Raw genomic sequence first — 24,540 nt, forward strand, 5'->3', positions numbered from 1 at the left:
GGTCCTGTACAACCCTACACTCATCTGTGCCATGAGCAAATGTGTTGCATGCACTTCTAGGATCTAATTTGGCACAGTGGGTGTGTTTCTGCTTCCCAATTATCCTGTTCTGGAGAGCGCACCCAGATCTTGATTGGAGTGGCTTTTCATGCTCTGTAAGCATTTGTGTGCTGTGTGACTCCATACAGCTTCTTAACAGAGGTACATTAAGCTGGATTTGCTGCTGCAGCTGGGGGGCAGTTTATGCATTTGCAGTGCTACTGCTTTTCTTTTTTTCCAGAGCCCTTTTGCAGCCTGTCCTGATGGCTGGCAGGCTCTGTGGACCATCAGGTAGCACAGCAGGGTATGAAGGGTCTTCGAGTAGGAGAGTTGCTATGAGGTGGCACTGCCATTCTGTGTGGCACTGCATGGGGCACTGTAGTCAAGAATCTAATGAAGAGATGGGTTCCTAGCTGAAGGGCATCTACAGCAGCTGCTCCACACTATGTGACGTACCACAGCAGAGATATGCTGGGTGGGAGGTTTAGAGGCACTGGAAGCTATTTACTCCTGGATGTGTGGCATTAAGTGTATTAACACTCCCATTATAGCCTTTGACTGTGTCTCTGGTACAAGTGTTTTCCCTTATTTCCAGTCTCTTGCAGTGCTGTTAGAATTAACACCATCTGTTGACATATCCCTTTCCGTGTTTCCTCACATCCTCTCCACTCCCTGATGTAATGGAGGTATTACTAAGTTACCTTTCTACTAGGAGCTGACAGATGCATTAATAGCACAGGATAATACAAGAACTACAGATACGCATTAGTAGCACAAGAACTGAGGGTGCTGTTCAGGGCTCAGGAGTGGATGGTATCATCCATAAATAGAAAGCCATGGCTGCTATAGCTATTCAAACCTTTTGATTTCTGTATAGCATAAAATTTAGTGTAGTGCTGAAATATTTCTCTCAAAGACAGGACAAATATCTTCCATTGTCTCTTTTTTTCTTTTTTTCCCCAGCCCATTTTGATCTCCTTTGCCAGTACAAAATGTTGCTCAGCTTTGTCTTCCTTTCTTCTGTTGTGTTTCTGCAGGTCTTGATGATTGCCTGCAGCAGTATATTAAGAACTTTGAGAGAGAGAAGATTAGTGGTGACCAGTTACTACGCATTACTCATCAAGAACTGGAGGATCTTGGAGTCACACGAATTGGCCATCAGGAGCTGATCTTGGAAGCAGTAGACTTGCTCTGCGCATTGGTAAACTTCTTGGGACCAAAGCCGGGGTGTGGGGGAGTGAGCAGTGTTTGCATACCTACAGTTTGTGCATTCAGGTTTCTGTTCCTAAAGACTAAGTAGTTCAAGAAAGTCCTGGCATGTGATATATGAACAGTTTAAACCAGAATATGGTTGAACAATGTATGAACAATTTTAAACCAGAGCCAAGATAAAGAGCAATATCTACTGATAAGATGCTGCTTGTTAAATAAATTGGTGTCAGGGCCTTAAGGCTTGCATATCTGTCTTTGTAGAAGGAAAGCTTATCTGAAATCACAAAAGGACTAGACTAGGTTTGGTTTGGGATGTAAAACAATTATATATGTGAAGGAAGTAATTGAGTGCTGGTCGCCCTTTACAAACAAAATGTCCTGTGTCTTTTTTCAGTGATCTTTTCATGCAAATTGTGTCTTAGATGGCTGTTCAAACTTGCTGAAACATAACTGCTTTTATTTCACAGTAGAAAGGATTAAACACTGAAATAATTATCTTAGGTGCAAATAATACACACATCTTTGATGGAGCATACAGAGGGATTTTGGTAATGTTCTTTTCAGTCAGGTCAGGTTAGGCAAAACTGGCATTATCCCCTTGGTGACGGGTGTGGTGCTGACTTCACCCTTCTTACAACTTTCTGTGTCTGTCTGTAAAGATTAGTGACGGGTTAGGCACACTGTCTGCCTTCTCCATGTAGGAAGGATTGTGAACAGCTCCTCCAAGATGTACTTGACTGCCTGAAGTGGTGCATTTTTTTTTTTTTTTTTAATGTGTACTACTTTTCCAAGGCTCAGAAGCAGCTTTAAGAAAGCTGAATCCCAGCAGAGGCAATCAAAGATGGTAAGCTGAAAGGCTCTTCAGAAGGGCTTGTGGATTCTCAGTATGCAGCAGCTTTTCTGAATATCCTGTTGTTGCATCTTTGGGAGATAGATGTAAGGGGTAATGAAAAGAATGAAAAGAATAAATAAAAAATACAAAAGAAAAAGTAAAAAAAGGAAGAAAAGCTCTTCCATACAGGAAGACATTTGGTTTTTAATATGTGTTAGTTTCTCTTCTTCAGAGTCATGTTTCTAATAATATTCCAAAGTGCAGTAAGTTAACTCATCTCTTTGTTTTTTAAGTAGTGCAAAGGATGCAATCCTAAAAAAATACACTGCTGATATGGAAGGAAACTTTTCTCATCACTGCAAAAGGAAACAAGAAATTGAATGTTTTATTCATTAATTAACTGAAATGAATCTAATTTAGGGTAAACATTGATGACCATTCTTCTTAGGCACACATGGAGACAGACTGTGGCTCTTTCAAAAATAATCTGTTTTCACAGAAAAAGAACTTGTTTATTAGCTGATATTTTTTCCTCTGGATATGTAATTGCAGATGTTATCTTTAGACAAACAAGCACAACTTGTCTTTGTAGTTACTTTATCTTAGGCAAAAGTGTATGAAACTCGGTTGAATATAAAATAAGGAATTTGTGACAAAGTCTAACACTGCAACCTTAATTCATGCAGCAATTTCTACTTTCCTGGTCCTTGTTGCACATACAGCATTGTCTGCTTTTCTGAGTTCATCTTAAAGGAAACTTCAACACTGAAATACAGTAGCACAGGTTCAGATCACAGTTTCTCATTTAAGCTGAGGTTTCTACAGTCTCACAATTGGCTCCTGATGGCTGCTTAGGGATACAAAATGTGATTGTTGTATTGATTTTAGTGGATTTAATTTGAATTTATTGTTCACCAGTAAGATAAACCTCCTAGGAAATTTAATTCAGAGCCAATCCCTTTGGCTATAGAGGTCCTATACTTGCAAGCTTTCCCTTTTTATTGCATCAGTAAGTATCTGTCCTGTTTAGTGCTCTTCCGTTCTCCTGATTAGCCTCTAATGTTGACTGGATTGTTTAAGAAATCTTTAGATCTATGACTCTCCAGTGTAGTACAGGTAGTCACTGTGCAAGGATTTTTAAAATAAAAGTTATTACTAAGAGTTATATATTTTTTTCTCCTTTTTCATAGGATTTTTACAGAAGTTTCGTGGTAGCATTTGGCGTGAGTTTCAAGGATACCATCCAAATGAGTATCTATTTGGATGCTGGAGATAATGGGTGGCATAGTAATGCTAATTTTGCCTTGCAAGTGTAATTTCTGATTTTAAAATAATCATTATAAACCAAAAGGATTGTAATTTCTGATTCTTCTTCCCATTCTGTCCAAGTCCATGAATGACCACTTAAACCGTTTTTGGCACCAAGTAAAATAGAGGCAGACAGAACCACCTTCTGCTGTTTATTCTTGCTTCCACTCTGCAGGGGAATTTGCAAGATAGAGTTACCATCAGTGAAGAAATCTTCTGAAATGTTGATAGGTGATGTGTTTTAGGATCCTCTTTCCCCCTGCTCTGCTTTCCAGCAAATTTTGGGGGTAAATTACTACCTGCAGTTTCTGCCCAGTCAGCTGTGGATAATGGCAAACCAGCTGCTTGTGTTGCATCCCTGCCATTCACAGGGCAACATTTTCTTCCTGAAGGAAAGTGGAGAACCTGAAAAAGCATATTTGGATGGTATGGAGAGAGCATGGGACCACCTTAACTCAGACAGAGGCTATTGAACAGTGCTAAATAGACAAACTGCTTGTTGTAATAATAGTTGGGAACCAATTAAGATTGATAGCACTATTTACAGGATGTCCTTTATTGATTTTTGACAGTAGGAGGGTGGGTGGCTTTGGTCTTTCTCAGTATTTTCTTCCTGTCATAAGCATTTGTAACAAATAGATCCTTCCCCCCATGTTCATTAGCTGATGAGAAAACAAACAGTACCTGTTATCCATCTTAGTAGAGTCTCTCATGGCTGCTAGGCTGCCATGTTGTGCTCTTGACAAGACAGCAAGAATCCCGGGGGTGAGATTCACAGTTTTTCTTTTCTTATGGTGCTTCAAAGAAGGAAGAATAAAGCTTTTGCCCAGCTGCTACTACTTTTACAGGTCACACTTGCTGATAATGATGGGGGCATGTATATCACATACCAGCACTGAAGCTGAGCATGCTCCAGGAGAGAGCAGGCAATGTAACTAATGTGTTTTTTTTCTTCACTTTCTCCCTCAATCTGTGATTATCTTCTCTCAGTGTGGTTTTGTGTTTCATAAAATCCGTATGTCAAAAAGTACAAGATAAAGGATATAATATCTGTGCTTAAAAGTAAGAAGAAGTGAGGTCTGTGATGGTATTTCGTTGTTGCATGGCTTTTGATCAGTCCTTGAGGAAACACCATGATGTAGTTAAGCCTGCAGAGTTGCTCTGATTCTGGCAGAGCATGTCTCTTGTCTCTTTCTGTCAAAACCAGGACGTGAATCCAAGATCACACTAGGTGCACAAAGGGGTAGATTCATGCTTGATGTGGATGTGTTTATTCATACTGACAAAATCTCAAAAAATAATTGACATCTCAAAACAGCTTGAAAAATGTTAAACTAAAAAACTGCATGTCTAGCTCTAGAGACATAAGAAAAACAGTATAGCAATATATTCAGTATATAAAAGGTACATTTGTTCACCAGTTATGAAATTATCATCTAGCTCCAGCCTCAATATGATCTTTTCCAGTATCTTGTGATAGTGAATCTGGTCTACATTTACATTTTATCAGTAGACAAATGGCAGTGTAGCAGACCTTCATCAACACATAAAATGCAATGAGCCATGTTTCTCTCATGGTTGCTTTAAGACCTGGAGGTAAACGAACAATGCCAAGAGAAAATAAATTGAGGAAAAGCTAGGGTGATGCTTATAAAAAAGGAATGCATACAGAAGAACAGATTACTTAGATAATGTCATCAGATTATTTTACTGTCTTCAGTCTTGGAATACATCTGGAAGTCTTGCAGCTCCTGAAATACCTACCTGGGCTGCAGAAAGCAATGAAATGACCGTAATGCTTTTTCCATCATCTGTTTGTCAGGAGGTGGTGTTTCATTTATCAAAACTGAGTATCACCATATTTTCCTCATTGTCCATGGACTCAATTTTATATCTCCTTGGCATCATATTTTTCCCAGAAAATTCTACCCTTTTTCTCTCAGTCTGGAGAATACAAAGACTAAAGGCCACACAGCCAAAGATATTTTTGTATCACCCCAACACCTTGATACATGAGGAATTTTTGCTTGTTTTACTTCTCAGAAATATCATTTATATTTTGCTTGAATTAACATTAAATTGGTTTTGTTTGATTTAAAACATTTTCAAATATACTTTTTAAGGGGAAATATTTTCTTCTAAGAAGATAAGAATATTTAGAAATCTTCAGAAATTACTTTTGAATGCTTTAGTTTTCCTTAAACAAAGAACCTTGTAGAGTTCGTGTGAATTTGCAAAATACTTCTTCAGAGAATCTACATTTGTGCAGAATAAAATTTGGTTAAAAAACAAAACAGTTTTTGCTTGGTACAACATACTGGTTTCAGTATTGGTTTCAGTACCTATTTGCTTAAATCATCTATGGCTGCACAGGAACTTATTATACACTGTGTATTTAAATCTGTAAAGCTAGAAGATTGCAGCAGATGAAATAGCACTATTGTTCGGCAGAGAAAACATTGGTGTGCACTAACAGCTTGAAATTACTTATCATTTACCAGTAACACAAAACATTTATATGCAAATGACTGTAAAAAATAGACCTACTTTACTCATGAATGATTGGATTCCTCTTAAGAATTATGTGTTTTATCTTAGTTTTATCTTCTTGACATTTCTTACACAGAAATCCTTTCCTTTGCCCTTATCACTAGTCAGATCTTAAAATGACTTTTGTCAGTAGCAGTGAATATCAGACTTAATCACTGAAGTGCTAAATGAGGAACAATTCATTTCAGAATTGATATTTGTATGTAGTGAAGTTGGGATTTATAGCTGAAATTCTGCATGCACATAGCAGAAAAATGGCTGGCCCTTTTTGCTTTGCCCTTTGCAAGTTAAAGTTCTGCCTATATATCATCTCCCTTCCTGTCTCCAGCCTGAGGTAGCTTAACTGCAGAGAAAATCCCAAAGTCCATCACCAGATCAATAAAGCTACAGAGTTCAAGGGTTTCTGATAGCTCATGTAGATCACATTGGAAATGTTTGCTGTTCTTGTTAGTAGATCTTCTATACAGAACTGCAGTAAACCCTTTTGTGTGCCAGAGCAATGTATCTGTAAGTATGTCTGTATGCAAAGGATGAATCTCCTTCCCGTCTGCCTTAAGAATCACTTGTGGATCCTGGATATTTTTCTTAGCTGCTTTTTGTCATAGAAATGTAGCATGGTCTAGGTTTGAAGAAGCCTTTTAAAGTCCAGCCCCCCTCATTAAAAGCAGACTGGATAGAAAGGGCTGTTACAGTGTAAAATGTTTTAAAGAGGTAGTGTGTTCATAGCAATCTAATTTTTTTCCTCATAAAACTGTTGATTCACTGTTTTGAGATTTTGTGAAAGGCATGTAACTGAATACCCGAGATGTATTTTGAATTCTGGAGAAACAAGAGCACTTGGCTGGCTAGGGACAAAATTACATGAGAAAGTAGAAAAACAAAGAAATAATGAGCACTTGGTCTTGCAGTGTCTGCTGATTGAATATGAGTAAGAAGAATAGTTATATAATTGCTCTATTAGTGCTACAAAGCATAACCAGGGCTTGGCTTTTTGATGTGTTACTTGATTGTGCTGTGGAAGAAGAAGGGCTTTTTTCAGGAAAATGATGATGATTATCAATCTTCCCCAGGTTTGAGTTTTTCCCAACTGCAAACATTTAGGACAAATATTTATACTCTTCGAAACCATTTGCCTTTAAATCAATTTATGTTGAATGATTGCAGCAAATTATCGGTGTCATTTGAGCTGTCTGGCTTTTTCTTCTTATGTACTGTGTTTATGAAACATGTGTAAGGATCATGTGTTGTGCACTTCTAAATTACCCCATATGTCAGTGCTACTTGAAGGAGAGATAACCTTAGTGTTGGCATTCTGTGACACTGGAAAAAGGGCTGTTAGAAATACATGTTGTAGGCAGATCTGATGAGGTATAAAGTTACATAAAGCATCTTCCATATGACAAGCTCTGTTCTCAGTTGATTGCACCTTTGGTCTGGTAAGCTATCTGCCTTGTACTCTGTGGGATGTGTTTAGCCAACTGTTCTGAGGAATGAGTTTCAGGTGCATTTTGTTAGTTTTTAAAAACTACTTTGGAGACAAGTGTTGGAATTTTTCTTCGTGAATTTTTGGCTGCCCCAGATTTTGAGTCATGGTTTTGAGTTGGCTGCCATGTGCAGTGCTGTCCATGTGATGCTGTTTTGATTATTCATTTGAAAACTTACCCAGGACTCTGGAGAGCTGAGGACTCTTTAAACTTTTCTGTTTCCAGGTTGCTTGTTTAAAAGCAATACAGAAATGTTGCTGAAGAATAAAGTATGGAAGACGAAAACCTGAAAAATAGAGAGGAGCAAAATTAAGCTCAGCTGATGTTATCTTAAGTTAATTTCTTAACTTATGTGCTATTCTTGCCTGAAACTGTGAATAAGACTTTTAAAAATGCTACATTAGAGATAAAACAGGATTTTTTCTTTGTAGTTGTTATCCATATTTCTGAGAGGCATAACTGAGAAGTTACATTTTTTCACATCTAGTTTATTACACTCTGCCACTTAATTTATTACACAGCATAGTTATATAAACCGTTCTATTTGTCTTTTCAAAAGGCTGCCATTTTTTTCCTTCTTTATTTGTGTGTGTGGCACTGAATATTTGCCAAAGAAAAACAAACCATTACCTTCTGTCCTTTATGCAGTTGTGTTGCCTTCTCCAGAAGGGCTGCAGAAATTAACCGATGTAAGCACTGATATCTGCTCTGCATGCCTGGAGAAACTCCTTTTATTTTACTTTTGTCCCCAAGCTCCAGTGGTCCAGCAATACTTTCATTTTCGATTTCATGTCTCTTCAGTAAGAGTTAGCACTGGTCACTGTGTGCCTTTTGCTCTACATTGTTTCCAGCAGCTTTCTGGCCTGAAAGAGAAGAAACATTTATTTAGGGCTGAAAGAGAAGAAACACTTACTTAGGGAGGCAGGCAAAGAGGCCATATGCTCATTTCTCCACCTTAAATCATTTGTAGGAGTCCAATAATGTCCTTGAACTTAACATGGCCATTGTGCTTGGTTGCATAAAAATTGTGATCATGACATCTCTTCTGGGGGATTTTTGGACTTGTTAATGGGACTGTGGCTATGTCTTTATTGCATATTGTTTAGATCCAGACTTCTTTTGGTTTGATTTTGGCTTTTTTAGGTAGCTGAGGTGTCTTTGCACTTGCAATGCTCAGCTTAAAAATACCTTAAACTAAAGGTCTCAGCATTTTCTTGACACCCAGTCTGAGCCAGCAGATATAGTTAGAACTGTATGAGTTTGGAACACTTTATACTCTGTGCTCACAGAGTGAGGTGCACTTCCCTGCTAGTGAGGGTTAAGTGAATGTAACGCAGGAAAAAGATAAAGCAAGTTCTGATTTTATGTTTATTTTTCTGTTGTTAATTGTGGGGAGGAACGAACAACTAATGAGCACTGATCAAGCCAATCCAAAAATAGTTCACTTCACTTCCAAAGTTTGGTTACTGAGCTCTCTTCCTACCCTGTGGTGCTGGTGCAAAGTTGGGCTGGCAGAGGGACTAGGCTGCCTCCTTTCACCATAAAAAGAAGCAAAACTCATCAGTGGTGATGAGAGCTGCTGCCTGCCAGCATGTGAAGAAAAGAGCTACAATTCATCACTCACACTGTCATGTGAAGCTATAGAAAAGTAATTAGCAGGTAAAATGTCTATTAATAGCTCCTACCACCTTTAGATCAAACACCTGCTGACAAGCTATTACTCCGTAGCTTGGCTTCATCAACTTCTTGTTTTCTGATTGCCAGAAGAGACTCCATTAGAGCTGTTTCTGTTGAGGTGGGGTGTCTCTGAAGAGATCCTTGCTGCACGGCTTCTCATTGAGGAAGCAGATGCATAGCCTTGCTTCACTTCTCATAATCCCTACAAGCATGCAGAGATTTCTTTGTGATTCTTTCAGTGACTGTAAATTTATTTTGGCTGATGAAAGCCTAACTTGTGTTAGTGCTGGCTAAATTCAGAGTAGAGTAAAACACAATTGTCTCCTTGGCCTGCAATTATCTTCTTATATTGCTTGAAAATAAATGCAGTGCATTTCTAAGAAAACTGTATTGTTAATAATATAGTATGGCATATAAAGCATGATTACACTTGGCACCTATTATTTTAGTAAGCCTTTTTCCTACATTAGAACATGCAACTCTTTGTTAGTTTTTAATGCGGGCCAGAAATTTTAGTGATAAACAAAGTGGGGATTTTGTTAGGTTGGTTGCTGTTTTGTGATCCTTCTACTTGAAGGCTTCAATTAAACACAGCTGCCCAAAAATATTTTCTGCTTGAAAATAATCTCTGTATTGTCCATCCCTGGACTGATCTGTCTACAGGTGGAGGCTTTGCCAAAACCAGTGCCATTTGTCATGTAATACTGGATTTTATATGTAGCTTAGGCATAACATTTGTCCCTCCGTTTTTTATGTTAAAGAACATGCACACATTCGATGGATATTTGTGAAAATGGACTTTGATAACATTGCCTCTTCATTTCCATGTATCTTATGGTGAAAAAAACAGTGTCTGTAGGCGGCTGTCATTTGAGATATTAAAAACAGGCTACTAAGCTTTTATAGGAGCTGATTTTCTACAGTAGCATGTACATAAATGCAACCTATTTGCTTGTCAAAGGATAAATTTTTAAGTATTGTGTTGCTTGGTCTGCAGTGTTCAATATTGCAGGTTTTCTTTTAGCTGGTGCTCTGGTTTTGGGTGGGACTGGAGCCTTGCACATTGCCCATCAGGCTTTCCGCCGTGATGAGCATGGTGTGCTGGCACAGTCTGGTACCCAACACCTCCCTCATTCAGCAGATGAGGTACAGACCAGGTGACTAAGTGGGGGATGGAGAAAGAGAAGGAGTTGAAATAATTTGAGGTTGTGGAGGAGAAGTGTTGGAATCCAACCTAGGCCTCAGTGTTAGGCCTGCAGCCGTGGGTGCTGCTTGCGGCTGGGCTGGGGAAGTGAGGGACCCTGCCTCAGTTTGAAGGCAAGTTCAGATAATCACACTCAGTTTCTTAGTAACAGCCCTCTGGATTAAGAAATTCAACACTTTGCTGTGTCAGGAAGAAGGAAACACTGGAGGAGCCCTGTGGCCAGCCTGTGGTTTGCAGGTTTTCCCCATGCACTCCCCATGTTTGGGGAAGGTGAGAGCTGTGTTGCATGGGTGTCACGGGGCTCACTTTTTGGGGGGGTTTTGGTTCAGCTGATCTGTGAGAATTTAATGTGATGTATCTTGCATCCAGAATGTCTTTCATTTGTTTTGCCAAAATGAGCTGGATGATCAAGAAACAGGATGAAATAAGAATAAACCTGTTTGTTTTTTGTTTTTTTTTCTGTTTTACTCCTACCCAGTCCTACATCTCCATTGTACTTTCTCAGCCACAACAACAGAAACAAATTTCTTTTTATCTGATGTTTATCTCTTTAATTTGGACTGATTTAATAAATTATTTATTACTAGGTGTTTAGCTGCATAATGAAGCACTTTTTAGTTTTCCATCCCAATTTATTGTTTTTGTCTTTTAATTTTTTATTCATAACCCAGCTCTATCTGTTGTAAATCTGCAATCAAATATTTACATGGTGGAAAAGTCACTGCCCAAACATACCGTTTGTCTAATTGGGACCTGAGTATGGTGTCAGAGGGAGGTCCCTGTGCACAAACTGTGCAGTTGAGAAATGTGCCCACAAAGGCTTCCTTGCCCAAAATATGGCTGTTCACAAAAGTTGCAGTAGTGTTTTTTTAAAGTGCAGTCTTAGCATATGGTCACTTTGTCCTTAAGTGAATTCCCAAAGTGTATCCTCTGCTGAGGAGAGATGGCTGTTGTTTTAGCTCTCCCTCACAGAGTGGTTTTGGTTTATAGGCACAAAGAGGAGCTGGCTGAGAGATGGCAGACAAGCTGTGTGCTGAAATCTTGTCTTTTCATTATTGTCTCCCATTTGCTTGGGAATGGACATTATGAGAGGGTCTTACCTGCACTGCTATGTTCCTCAAGTCCCTGTGTAATTAAAGAGGAAATTTAGTAGATGGTTTGGATTAGGAGCATGACAACTTCTGTAAATAATAAAAATAATCTCACAACCTCCATTTCCTATAGAAAAAAAGAACTAAGGTAAATCAGAGAGATCAGCATGGGGACCAAACTGGGGGGCTGACAGGAGAGTTGGTGAGGACAGAGGGTGCAGTTAGGAAGCAGATTTTTCTGTGGGCAGCTGAGGTGCTTCTGTGTCCTATTCCATCATCATTTTTGGTAGGAAGTGGTCCACCATCAGTAGTAAGTAGCCCTTTCCATCGTCAACTGAACAAGTTTTGTGCACCCAATGCTATAGCCCTGTGATGTGGTTAAGATGAGGAACACCCTCAGAAGTCCCACCTTTCTTTTACAGGAGTAATAAGCTCAAGTCTGTGCAATTCTTTACTCATTTACAAAGGCAGAAGATCTATTTTGAAATCACTCTGTTCTTTGCATCTGAGGAAAACAAATCTTACAGAAGTATCAAATCGCTCATGATACTAAAATATATTGTAATTGATCATTAAATTAGGGCATTCTCTAGAGCTGTTTCATCAACATTTGTATATTTGAAGGATTTTCAAGAATTATTTGTTAATATCTCTGCATACTTATTTCTATCTTTGCTGCACAGCTGAGGAACATAATTTAATTTTAAGGGATTGACTGTTAAATGGAAGCAAAGTTTACAATTTGACTTTGAAAGGGCAACACAGCTATTGAGCAGAGTAGCCCTGTGTTCTCTGGTCTGTGATTATGATGGTCCTTTATTGCTAACAGGAATAAAAATAAGATAATTAATATGCTTCCTTCACTGCAACCAGCCAAAGCAATTTCATGTCATACTGTGTCCATAATGCATATTTCTGCTAGTTGCAAGCCCTCTTGCCTAATGTGATTTTAGGAACTGCTGTTCATACGGACATGAGGGACTGACCCCTAACCATCAGCTCTACTGAGAGACATTTCTGATCAACTTGAGACCAATGCACTGCTTTTACAGTCAATCTCTTAGACTAGTTTTTTTCTTCATGTTGAGATGTTTTTCTCAGTGCACTTAAAACCATCTAAAAGATCACTCATAATTTTGCTCTTCTTTTGTTCTATTTTTATGCACATTAGAAACAGAACATGCCATACATTCAAAAACTAATGAGTGGGTGTATTCTACCTTAATTATTAGGAATGGTTAACTTCTGAAGCAGAAGAGCAGTCTTGCTGTTCTCGGTACTTCATGTTCAGCTGCAAAGCTAACTTTTTTTCCCTTGTCATTTTTTTTTCAATGCAGAACTATGGTTTGGAAACAGAAAATCTAAAAACCCTTTCTCACAAACTCAATGCATCTGCCAAAAACCTACAGAACTTCATTACTGGGAGGAGGAGGAGTGGTCACTATGATGGAAGGACCAGCCGCAAATTACCGAATGATTTTCTGACGTCGGTAGTGGACCTGATAGGAGCAGCTAAGAGTCTGCTGGCTTGGTTGGACAGGTAAAATCTTCCAAATGTGTCACAGGTAACCAGATCATATACATGCACAAACCCCAGCTTCTTTACAAAATGTAATGTAGACACTGAAATGAAGGCAGAACTCTTTTACAGATTCTGAGAGGATGTTGGTAGCAGGTATTTAAGATGTTTATGGAAAATCCTGAAGTAGTTAAAATTAGACTATCTGTACGTCTTCATAAAATGAATCACTGTGCATTTTTATCAACAAAAATAAAATCCTTATCCTGATTTAAAGATGTATCTTACTTTGCATCCAGCAGTTGAAGTTTTGTTTGGAGTATGATCTTTGTGTAATTCTTAAAATCCAACAGAATTATTTGGATTAACTTTTGTGGGTTTTGTTGTGCTACATTTTCCTGAGGAAAACTGGCCTATGTCCCATAAATTATTTCCATATGAAAGACTTAGGTGGGACATAAAATGGCTTTTCCATTTCTTAAGCTGAACTCCAAACTCTTTCTTTTGGTCCATAGTCTGCAGCTACCATTGCTGCTTCTTTTCTCTTCCATTTCTAGGCTTTCTCCAAGTTGAAAAACGAGACTATATAAAGCTGGGCTTCTAAATTTCTATTTAGATGTTTAACATTAGTTGCTCATAGAAGCAATAAAATCTCATGGAAAGAGTTTAGTATAGAGACTTAAAAATCAGGAACGTATTTTTAGCTCTGCCTCTAGCCTGTTGTTACTTGGAAAACCTATAGGCTTCACTTTTTCTCACATCAAATAATTTTTGGCTGAGAATAGAAAATCATTCTGGGCTTCGAAACAGAAGGAACAGTGGAAACTCATGTTCATTAGCATAGGCTGATCAGTTTTTTGCTACTTCTTTCTATTTAGAAATAACCTTGATTTTTTTCTAATTGGAATTGTGGCTAATGGATAAAGACTACTAGTTACAAAGTGGAAATTGTTCTGGGTTTTGGTTTTTTTTCTGCATAAAGTAGTCTGGTATTAAAAAGTAACCTTTAAAATATATGTACATTTAACACATTGAAAAACAATGTGGTTTTGTTATCTTAATAAGAATTTAGTTATTAAACTTCAGGAAGAAAGTAGCTGTTGATGCAAGGAAACAATTGCATTTGAGCACTAATGAAGCACTGTGCCCAAATTATTCACTTTAAGTATTAAAGGACAAATCCAGTCTGTAAAATGTGGTTGTAGCTCAGAAGTGTGTTGAGAATCACCTCTTCATAAAATTATGTTTATCAAGGTGACTATATTGTATTTGTCAGAGATAAGTCTGTTAGCAGGTTTTAGTGTCAGAGAAGGAATATTTCTAAAATAATTTCTAAAAACATGCATGCAAGACCTTTCTGATTTATGAACATGTGAGTATTTTGGTTAAGTTTGTTTTTCCTTCTTTGTGAAGCCCCCAAATTAGGATTAAAGTAGACCAATGACTGCACTTTTCTTAAAAAGTGGGAACATCTGGAGATCAGTAGGATTCTGCTTATTATATTCCTTTTAAGAAGATATTGGGGCCACTAGGGGGAGATAGGAAGATTTTTAAAATAAAGTATTTGAAGTCAGGAACATGGATTTAATTTTATTGTGCAGAGCTGTTACTATTAAATCTGAGACTCAAAGTTTACTTTTTTGGTTGGCTTTTAACACCACTTCCATCTCCAGGGTGTGTGAGAGAGAAGGGCTATTAGAGTTATTCACCCTACTGTAAGATCCATTCTACTCTGCCCCCATGCAGTGTTTTTCAGGTCACATCTGGAAAAAGCAGCTAGCAACCCATTCCTACTGGTGTAGAAGTGCAGTGATGTTTTTTTATGTGTAGGGGATGGTGATAACTCCATACAACTTGAGCTTCTCTTGCTGCTCTAGGTAGGTCTCCTTTTACAGTGATTCTGTAGGACATTTACAATCTATTAGGACCTCCTTAGGACAGGCACAATTTTCAAAAGGAGTGTAAAAGCTGGGATTTGCTGAGTTACTTTTGCTGTGGCACTTGCAGTGCCAGTGTGCAGGGTCGATACAAGGACGTTCCTTGTTCTAGGTCTCTGCCTGAGGCAGTCCTACTTCCAGATGTATGTCAGAGACTGGGTTTTAGTGAAAACTAGGGTGGCTTTTATTGCCAGGCTTTAAAAGTCTCCTGGTTTTGTTTCATTTAGGAACTGGAAAACGTAGTAGACTTCTAGCTATTTTTAAAAGGGATTGGCTGATGATTTAAAGGAGCATGAACTAGCTCTCCAATAATGTCCTGTAAAGAAACTGTCATCACACTAACAGATTATGTCCTTAAGCTTTTTAGACTTAATTTTAACTTCCTCTTACTTTGTCAACTGACGAAATCTATCTTCTTTTCCAGAAGACTTTAAAAATCTTTTAGCTTAGTGTTTTATTTTATACTCTCTCTAATTTTCAATTTTTTCCAACCCAGTTTGCTGATGAGATTGGTGCTGTCTTGAAAAACTGATTTTTTTTTTTGAAAGTATGGTGCACTTGACAATTAACTCTTAGGCTGATGGAAAAACACGTTTTAGACTATTACCAGTAACTACTTGTCTGATATTCAAAGGAACTTGACATTGAAATGTCTCCAGCAATACTTCTCAACAGTTAAAGAATAATATATACAATCATGCAGGTATTCTAGGCTTCCAGTTACATCATTGGTGGGTTTTTTAGTCTTCACTCCTGTAATTCATGGAAATTTTATTATTTGGCCATCTTTCTGAGTCCTCCTTCTTCCCTGATGTGTCAAGTTCTTGGAAATTCTCCTCTCTTTTATAGGGCTGATGCACTCCACCCTAGGGAGGAAACCTCAGTGCTTTCTGTACACTGTGTTTCCAGTGCTAAGATTATGTGTAGCTCTTCTGATAAATGTGTTTTTCAATGTTTCTTTTGAATTACAGTGAAAACCCACACAACATTGCCTTCACAGTTTGGCCAACTACCTCATTTAATGTAAATTTATTGTTTAATATCAAAGCTGGAGTCTGGCCCAGCAAGGAAAACTCCTTGCTTTATACTCCTGACCACAAAGTATGCTACAGTCTGGAAGCTAAGTGGTAAATGAGTACAATTGAAGAACGTCTGCAGACAATCTAAAAATAAAAATTGAGTAAAAATTTTATAAATCCCTCAAGCTAAACATAAGGTGTAACAGAGACTTTTCTAAACTGTATGATTAAAGTAGGATTACTATTTTGAGTTCAGTAGTGTGGATCCACAACATGACTGCATTGCAACTTTGTGGCATAAAGCTATCTCTAAACTCATAAAATTATTTTTTCTTTACTGTAGTATGTCCAGTAGTACCTGCACATTTAATTGAGATTGAAATTAGACACATTTATTTATGTTAATCCCAGATGACATTTTGTTCTTACAGCATACATTTATAGTCCACTGGAAAACCACTTTGTAAAGATGTTGCTTTGTGTGTGGACGTGTCACTGTTCATTGCCCCTCTGAGACTTCTGAGTTAAATATACACCATCTTTCCATGGCTTTCTTGCTCTAACAGCACCACGAATTTACAGATGATTTGAGAATCAAACTACTTTTTTCATCTTTAACAACATTATGTTAGGATTTTACCATGTTACTTTCTTAAGTAACACCGGTGAAAACTTCCTAGTTTTTGTCCAGAGGCAAATATGAACTGAAACCCAATGGGATCCCAGAAAATTCTTCCAAGCTCCGAGTTTGATGCATTGAGCAATTCCTGTAACTAACTTTCTCTCTAGCCAAGACCTCCAGCTCTTATACTGTACGTGTATCTCATTCCTTTTCTACTAATTTGCTGCTACGTATTGCTTGTACTTCTGAAATTGTGATGAGTCGTGCATGAAGGGTGTTCAGATTCATCTAATACATTTTGTCCCAGAACTTACCAAACCAGACAGACAGAAGGCTGTATTTTTGTCAGAAGTTGGCACAGTGTGGTGTGTTGACTCAGAGACTACTGCAAACTGAAAGCAGTCTTGGAGCAAAACCATCTCTTTTTACACATCCTTTAAGCACCCCATTTCACCCCTCCAAGTTCCACTGTACATGCTATGTTTTTCTTTCATGGGACAGCTGAATTTAACAGGGAGAGCTCATTACTATAGTCTTACCTGGGAAGCACTGTAATGATTTTTGTGGAAGAGGAAGGATCCTGAGGGAACCTGAACTGGGGTGACATTTGGTTGCAGCTGTGTGAACTGTGTTTCTCCTCATTATGTCTCCTTGCTCTGCCAGTGTACAGCTTGTTTGCATCCCTTGCTTCTACTGGTGCCATCTTCCATGTTGCTCTTGGTTTGATATGTTGTCTTCATAGAATCATAAAATCATAGAATTGGCTGGGTTGGAAGGGACCTCAGAGATCATCAAGTCCAACCTTTGATCCACTACCACTGCAGTTACCAGACCATGGCACTAAGTGCCACATCCAGTTCACCTTCACTGCGCTTCCATCTACTTTGCCAAGAAAACACCCTGGAAATCTGTATTTTCTGATGACTGCACTAAGCAAGAAAAATTCTTTAGTCGTGCTTCTGGGCTTCCTGCTCCTGTCTATTCTGTAGTGCTTGGGCCCTGTTAATGAGGGTAAGGACTTCTCATAGCCTTTATCTTGTGCAACACGAAGGACAATGTTTCAGGTCTTTGCAACTAGTAAGCTGTATCTGTATAAAGTATAAATGCTTTATACTATATACTATATATTATGCTGTATACTATATGATATATATAATGCTTAGCAACTAGGAGTGAGAAGGGGTTGGTTATTATTAGGGCTTTAATTGAGTCTTCATTAAAGACACAGCTAAGATAACATGGTATTTTATTTTTCAATTAAGTTTTTAGGAAAATATAATCAACTTTCCATTAGTTAGCTACAACATTTTGCATCTGTTGTGTCACAGATTTCAATGGTCTTGAATTGGGATTTGTCAGGGAACACTGGTTTTTTTAGTGTACTGTTTGACTCAGCCATCTGTGTGGGCAGGGATTCAATATGTCTTTCACAGCAGCTCTCCTGTATCCCTTGTTTTTCACCCTAGTGCTATTCCATTTTTGGAAAGAAAAAACTTAAACTGCTGCGGCTGATTAGACTGAAGTCTAAGTAATAGGAACAAAGAGATCTTGTGGAGATAGATTTTGTGTTCCAGACTTTCAGTGCTGTGGCCAGAGAAAAGATAGCAGTCTTACAAATGTGTGCCAGAATAATTAATTTACCACTGCTGTCTGGATACATAATACATGGACAAAAGGGAACAAGATGAAGAAAAAGCCCAACTGTAAATAAAAATTGTTGATCATGTAAAAGATATGGGTAAAAATACTGGCAATAGTAGCAAAATGTAAAGTTTCAGAGTAAAAGGACTTCCTGGAAAGTCTAGCTCTGCTTTTAGAGATATTCATAGGGTGGTGGAGTGTAATCCTTTGACTTACAACCCTTGATGGGCAAGTTATTTCAGCAGAGGTTAAATGTGCTAGTATTGAGCAAAGCACTTTTATGTATACGTGAGTCCTATTAAGTAAGGCTAAAATCTGTGCCTAAAGTTAAGAACACTTGAATGATTTCTTGGTTAAGTCTGGACAGGAGAACAGGACCTTCACGTCTTTCTGTGGACTGCCTAAAGTTGGTTTTTTTTTGTGATGCCTTGTTGTCTATGAACAGTTCTAGGTGTTCAGCTTTAGTACACCCTTTAACCCTGCTTTGTATGAAAGCACCTGTGGTAGCAAAATGCATTCCCCAGTCAAAAATGGATCTCCCTCTTTTCACCATGGTGACAAACACAACACATATATTTTCTTCCACACCATAGGTATAATGTATTCAGCTGGATTTCTTTGTCTCGCTGCTTTTGGTGAATGAGCTTTGGTGATGTTTATGGTGTGACTATTTTGTAGTTTTAAGTTAAGAGGAACATTCAATGGAAAATTTATTCTTGAGTGTTCACAAGCCCATAACTTCTGACTTACAAAAAAAGTGCTGCTGTTTTGAAGTGTCCTTTAGAAGAGAATTCATTCAGTCCTATTAGTTGTGCTTGGTTATTGCCTGTTCTGACAGGGTAGATCTGGTTGGAGCATAAGATGGCAGGGGAACACAAATGAAAACCCAAACAAAAGGAATCCAGAGGGTTCAGCAGTTCTTTACTCACCAAACAATGCACTTTCTGTCAAATGGTTTTCAGCCATAAACCTGTGAATCTTATGTTTCCTTTATGTATTTCCCTTAATGCTTATTGGAATGGTATGCCAAAGCTGTGTAGGAATGCTATGGTGCTATGGTGCTTGCCCATATTGGAACTGGAACAGCTGTAGATGTTTAACAGAGCACTCATTTAAAGAATTCCTTTACTCAGTGTGAATTTTACTGCCTTCTTTCCTCATTCTACATGAAGCAGTTCCACTAGAAATACAAATAAAATGTTTGTTTCATGAAAGTCTAGAAAAATGAATCTTAGATTTGTGACAAATATATATGCAACAATATTGTACATTCAGATTTTTATTTGAGTGTAGTGTTTTACCTTTGAAAAATCAGTTGTGATTTGGTTATCTTTCAAAGAGAGACACCTCTCTCTTTGAAAGATTTTTTACTCATGTTTAATGAAGCTATTCTGAGGATGTTTTCTCTTGTTAGGATGCTAAAATAAGTATGATAAGGTTTTAAACCCCTCACAAAGTCTATTGCTATAAAATAGCTCAGTAGTACAACTAGAGATGAAATTTGACTGATTTATTTTGGGAGAGTGCTTTTACTAACAATGGTCTAACTACCAATTGCAACTTTTAAAACTGAATAGTTATGTCTGGATATCAATTACCCCTAACCAAATGTGGTATGAAAAAGAGAGATGAGGAGGCTACAGCATATGAGGCTGAAAATTTTAGTAATATACAAACACTGAAGGTATGCATCTCCTTCACAACATACATCTTTTTTCTTTTAATTGCTTGAGAAGGATTTTCCTTCGTGTGCAGTCAGCAATTGTGAGTACTAATAGCTGTTGAATCATATTAGTTCTGTGAGGGAATTAGCCATGCTATATTGATGTAGCTGGCTTTTCTACCAGTCCTTCAGGGTGGCTTAATTAATTAAGATTAGATAATATATTTTTCATTGTGAAAGATACTGATACTGCTAAAGAGTTCAATTAGGTCTCAGTTCATGAAATTGAATACTACATACATGCATGTGTGTTACAACCTGCTTTGCACTTGTATAAACAAATTCATGCTTCAGAGATGGCTTATTATTTCTCTCAAACACTGGTTTAAAAAATATGAAGAGAACTAGTAGCTAGGTCACACCTGATACTAGGGGAACCTTATTTCTTATAGATTAGGGTTTTGAAGTTAGTTGACTTTAGTGATAAAAAAATTTAAAAGTTAGCACCACTTGTGAATTTTTTCCAGTGAACGAGGTAGTTGGAAACTTCATCTTTCTGGAATCTCTGGTGTCAAGATGCAGGCTCACAATGTGTGTTTGCACAGGAAAATTAAGAGGCTCCCACTTTTCCAGCTGCATGCATGATCATAATACACATATGAACTTATTTGTTGAAATCCATTACCTTCCCCATTTGTGAAATTGGTTTAAAAATTGCTAATGGCTTCAAATGTTGGGAAGGAGAAGGCAAGAGAAAAGTTGAGAGCAGGGAAAAAACCACCCTGCACGTGTGTGCAGGTGCACTGATGTGATTGTATAAATCTCCTTTCCTTCAGATATCAGATGTGGAAGGGATAGAAAAAGAATGGAAAGGAGAAACCAGCAGAGGTCTGAAAGAGGAAATGAATGGAAAGGGGTAGTAGCAGGTGTGTCATCGGGCAGGTGCAGTGTGGAGATACAAAAGTGGTTTAATGTGGGTTTTGTAAAGGAAGAGAATCACAGGGGGGTTTTAAAGGAAGAACAAGTTAATTACAAGAGAAATTGAGTGTAAAAGGTTCCACAAATAGGGAAAGGTATGTGGAAAAAGGTCTTGGAAATGACTGACAAGTGAGGCAGTGGGACTCTGGGGTCAATGTCACAGCAAGAAAAGGGTTAACATAAGGCCCCAGTCCAAGGCAGTTCTTTAGTTCTTGTTTAACATAAAGAGCATTGAACTGGCTAGCACACATTGAAAATTGTAGTTGTGCTCAGGGACTTTGCTTCACTGGAGCCATAGGAGGTACCTGAAACTTGAAGGTCCCAGGGACTGCAGAAGATGTGCTTTTGAAAGAAAAGACTAGAAGGAGTTGGAAGTTGATAGAAATGGTTCAGCCAAGCTAAGGAAACAATTTTTAAAGTAAACATATCTAATTAATACCAAATTAAACATGGAGTTCCTTTTACCTGGTATGTTTCTGATGCCTTGAGAAGGAAAATGTTTTTGTAGCCAGCTGAAAAGTTATAGTTGGATGTAGAGCTTATTTGAATTTATACATAGTTTCACCTCTTGCAAGAAAATACTATTGTGCTGTATTAAAATTGCAGTCAGTGGATATAGCATTGCTGAGGTTTTCTAAATCAGATTGGTGTTTCACACTGTGTCTTTCATGAAAGCCAGTCAGCAATCCTACAATGATGTTTCTGCTGATATTTTGATGAAAACTGCTGGCATATTATTATACATAGTCTTGGTGGACTTTCACTGCTGAAACTGAGGCTTGGGATGTAAAAACAAAGTATGCTTCCTTTGGCAGTAAATATTTAAAGAGTCTTTTTTGTCCTCCCCATTTCCCCAGCTGCTTATGCAGTACTGGCTGTATGGTTGTGCTCCCAGACTGCCTCCAGGGAGGTGGTCTGAACTGGGGAAGGGAGGAAAGGGAATTTCAGTTTTACTGCTCCAATTTGCAGCAGTACCCCAGAGAGGCATTGTGAGGGAGTCAAGTTAAAAGCTACAGAGACCCACAGAGAAGGCAGCTCAAGGACCCATTACATTTTCTGCAGGAGCAAAGTCCAGATAATGTGGACCTGTATCATCCTTCCTGGTTGTGAAGCACTTTGCAAAACATTACACATTAGTTATTGATTTTTAGTAGTCTTCTCCCTCCTGCTAGCATGCTTGCTGCCTACTTCACAGGCTGTTTTCAGTAAATCTTCACTATGTAAACATCCACATAACAAAAATGAATAATACTCTCAGTCCCTTTGCCTGTTTAGTGTCAACAAAGTTTATTTGGGGCATTTGTAAATGTTCACTAAAGGTGATGATGGTAAAAATGTCATTATTTGCCTCATGAACTGTGATGCTAAACTAAATTATGGAAGTATGGGGGAAGATGATGCATAATTAGAAGCCAAAGCCTACCATGCAGTTTTGTTTAGAGAAATGCTGGAGACTTTGAAATGTCAAATGGCTTCCAGTTGTGTAATTTGAGGATCAAATTGTATTAACATTCATACTTAAAGTAAAATAATACCTTTTGCTGGCTTGATTCCAATAATCTTCAATAAAAGTGAGTTCATAAATGAAAATGAACTTTCTAAATCAAGGGTTCATGTAGATTTCAGAACCTCACAATTACAGTTTTGAAAGGAAAAATATCCATGCTATTGTACATCTTGACTAATGTACTTTTTTTGAACAAAATAATGGTTCTTAACCAAGCAGTTCAGTTACCATTTTTCCTTTAATATATTTTCAGGTGTCCTGAACTTCAGTATTGCTCTGTGTGCATATCTGTGGATAGGCCTACTGTAGTGTACAGCTGCTGTAGGGCTGTCCTTTGCTGAAAAAAATTTGATTTTGAATTGTGGATATACATCTGTCTCATAGAGCTTTTTGTAAGGCACCTTTTGGAACTTAATCATGTGCTGTCTACTAAGACTTCCTCTTCTGTTGCTTTTGAGTTTCTTAAATTCTGCCTAGCTTTCAATTTCTGTGCTTTTCTTTTAAAAAGACTGTACTGGTTTTCTCCTTAGAAAATATGGGGAGAAATTAAATGTTACTGTATGAGGTGCTGCATCAAATTAAAGCTGCTAGACTTGATTGTGTATCTCAAAGTTCATTCTGTCTTATGAACCATCAGGGTTGAATTGGGAGCCCTGAAGAAGAAAATACATTGGAAGAAGTAGACAGGGATAGAGGAGTTCACATGGGTTTATTAATGGACAGTTCCAAAACTGCCTGCAGTAAAATTTCAGTAAGTCTGCATATGGAAAAGAAGTTTAGAAACCTGTTAAGAACTAGAAGAACTATATTTGTAGCTTATAGCAGAGTTACATGCTTATAACTGAGTTCTTTGTACTGGAAACTTGGCATGAATGGCTTAAATGAGGAAGGCATAGTATCAAAGAGCACTCTAAAACTTAAAGGCATATACGAATATGTATGCTCTAAGATGTGTTGAGAGAAGGGACACCCTTCTTTCAGCTGGGGGGACACCCAGCTTAATTTAAAGGCAGCCACACTAAAATAATTGTTTAGAGATCCTGACACACTGCATGATCTGTTGTTAGTTTATTCAGACATTACAATCCTTGTGGTTCTTTGTCACCCTTTTTTTTATTGAAATGTGTGAAGCAGGTATATTAGGGACAAATACCATTCTTGCAATGCTACTAATGCCCATAAAGCCCTCATTTGCAACACTGTCAAAGTAAAAATCTCTTGGAGAAAATACCAGTCCTACCTAGTATTTGATTATGTCTTGCATAAAGAAAATAAACCAAGTTAAGTTAATAGTTTACAGCTAATAGTACAGAAAGCAGATGCCTGCCAGCCACTCTAACCAAATACATTTTAGCAGAGTCTCTAGAAAACAAGCAAGCTTCTAGGTAGACAAGAATTTTAAACATTCCAATATGAAATTTTAAGATATAGAATGATAAAGGTGACATCTCTAAATGCTGAGTTACACTTTTCATTTCACTGAGCACTTCTGATTGTAGCCCAGCATGTGTGGATGTTAGGTTGTCTCCAGTTTAGCCTTTGGAGCTGTTTCTGAATGTTTATGCATCTCTGGCTCTAAATGCTATTCTCCTCTTTGGATAGAAATTTTACTTTTAAGTCCCTCCAGCGCTTTTACAAGATATTAGATCAGGTCCCAAGATTCCTGCTGATTCAGACAAATATTTGTCTCATCTCATTCACATCTGGACACCATTGATACCACAGGTGGAGGCTGTGCTTCTGCCTGCCTTGGTGAGGGTATTCCCAAATCGATGCAGAAAGCAAGGTGGGTGTTCACTAGGGAAGTACTGGGCCAGTCCAGAGGTAAAATAGAAGGCTGTGAGGAATTATGCTTTTATAAATGGAATGTCTTAAAGAGGAACTTTAAAACTGCAAAATCAAGGAGAAATAGACATTTCCCATGGATATATATCTTGTATTTTACAATTTTAGTAACACATTTTGTGTGTTTTATGTGATTTTAATATATCTAGAATATTATGCACATTGCACACCAGTGAAACAAGTGGATAAATGCTACTGCTATTCAACAATTTTTTTCCTTTTTTCTTTTTTTTTAGATCACCTTTTGCTGCTGTCACAGATTACTCCGTAACAAGAAATAATGTCATACAGCTCTGTCTGGAACTAACAACAATAGTACAACAGGTATGAGACCATCTGCTTAACATTATATTTTTTCCTGAAATGTAAATGGCCATTACCTTTTCACACAATTTTTGTGTTACTCTGTCTA

At 37.8% G+C, this 24,540-nt stretch overlaps 1 protein-coding gene across 6 annotated transcripts in view; it reads left to right on the plus strand.

Annotated features, from left to right (window-relative positions):
* Positions 1 to 24,540, plus strand: part of CNKSR2 (connector enhancer of kinase suppressor of Ras 2) — a 215,176-nt gene that overhangs the window by 36,323 nt on the left and 154,313 nt on the right. For all 6 annotated transcript variants that reach the window (XM_071749698.1, XM_071749682.1, XM_071749687.1 and 3 more), the window contains exons 2-4: positions 1,077 to 1,240; positions 12,735 to 12,937; positions 24,365 to 24,452. In XM_071749698.1, the coding sequence (XP_071605799.1) occupies positions 1,077 to 1,240; positions 12,735 to 12,937; positions 24,365 to 24,452 (455 nt within the window). The remainder of the gene's footprint in view (positions 1 to 1,076; positions 1,241 to 12,734; positions 12,938 to 24,364; positions 24,453 to 24,540) is intronic.

Source organism: Heliangelus exortis, chromosome 1 (assembly GCF_036169615.1).
Source record: "Heliangelus exortis chromosome 1, bHelExo1.hap1, whole genome shotgun sequence".
Taxonomy (NCBI): domain Eukaryota; kingdom Metazoa; phylum Chordata; class Aves; order Apodiformes; family Trochilidae; genus Heliangelus; species Heliangelus exortis.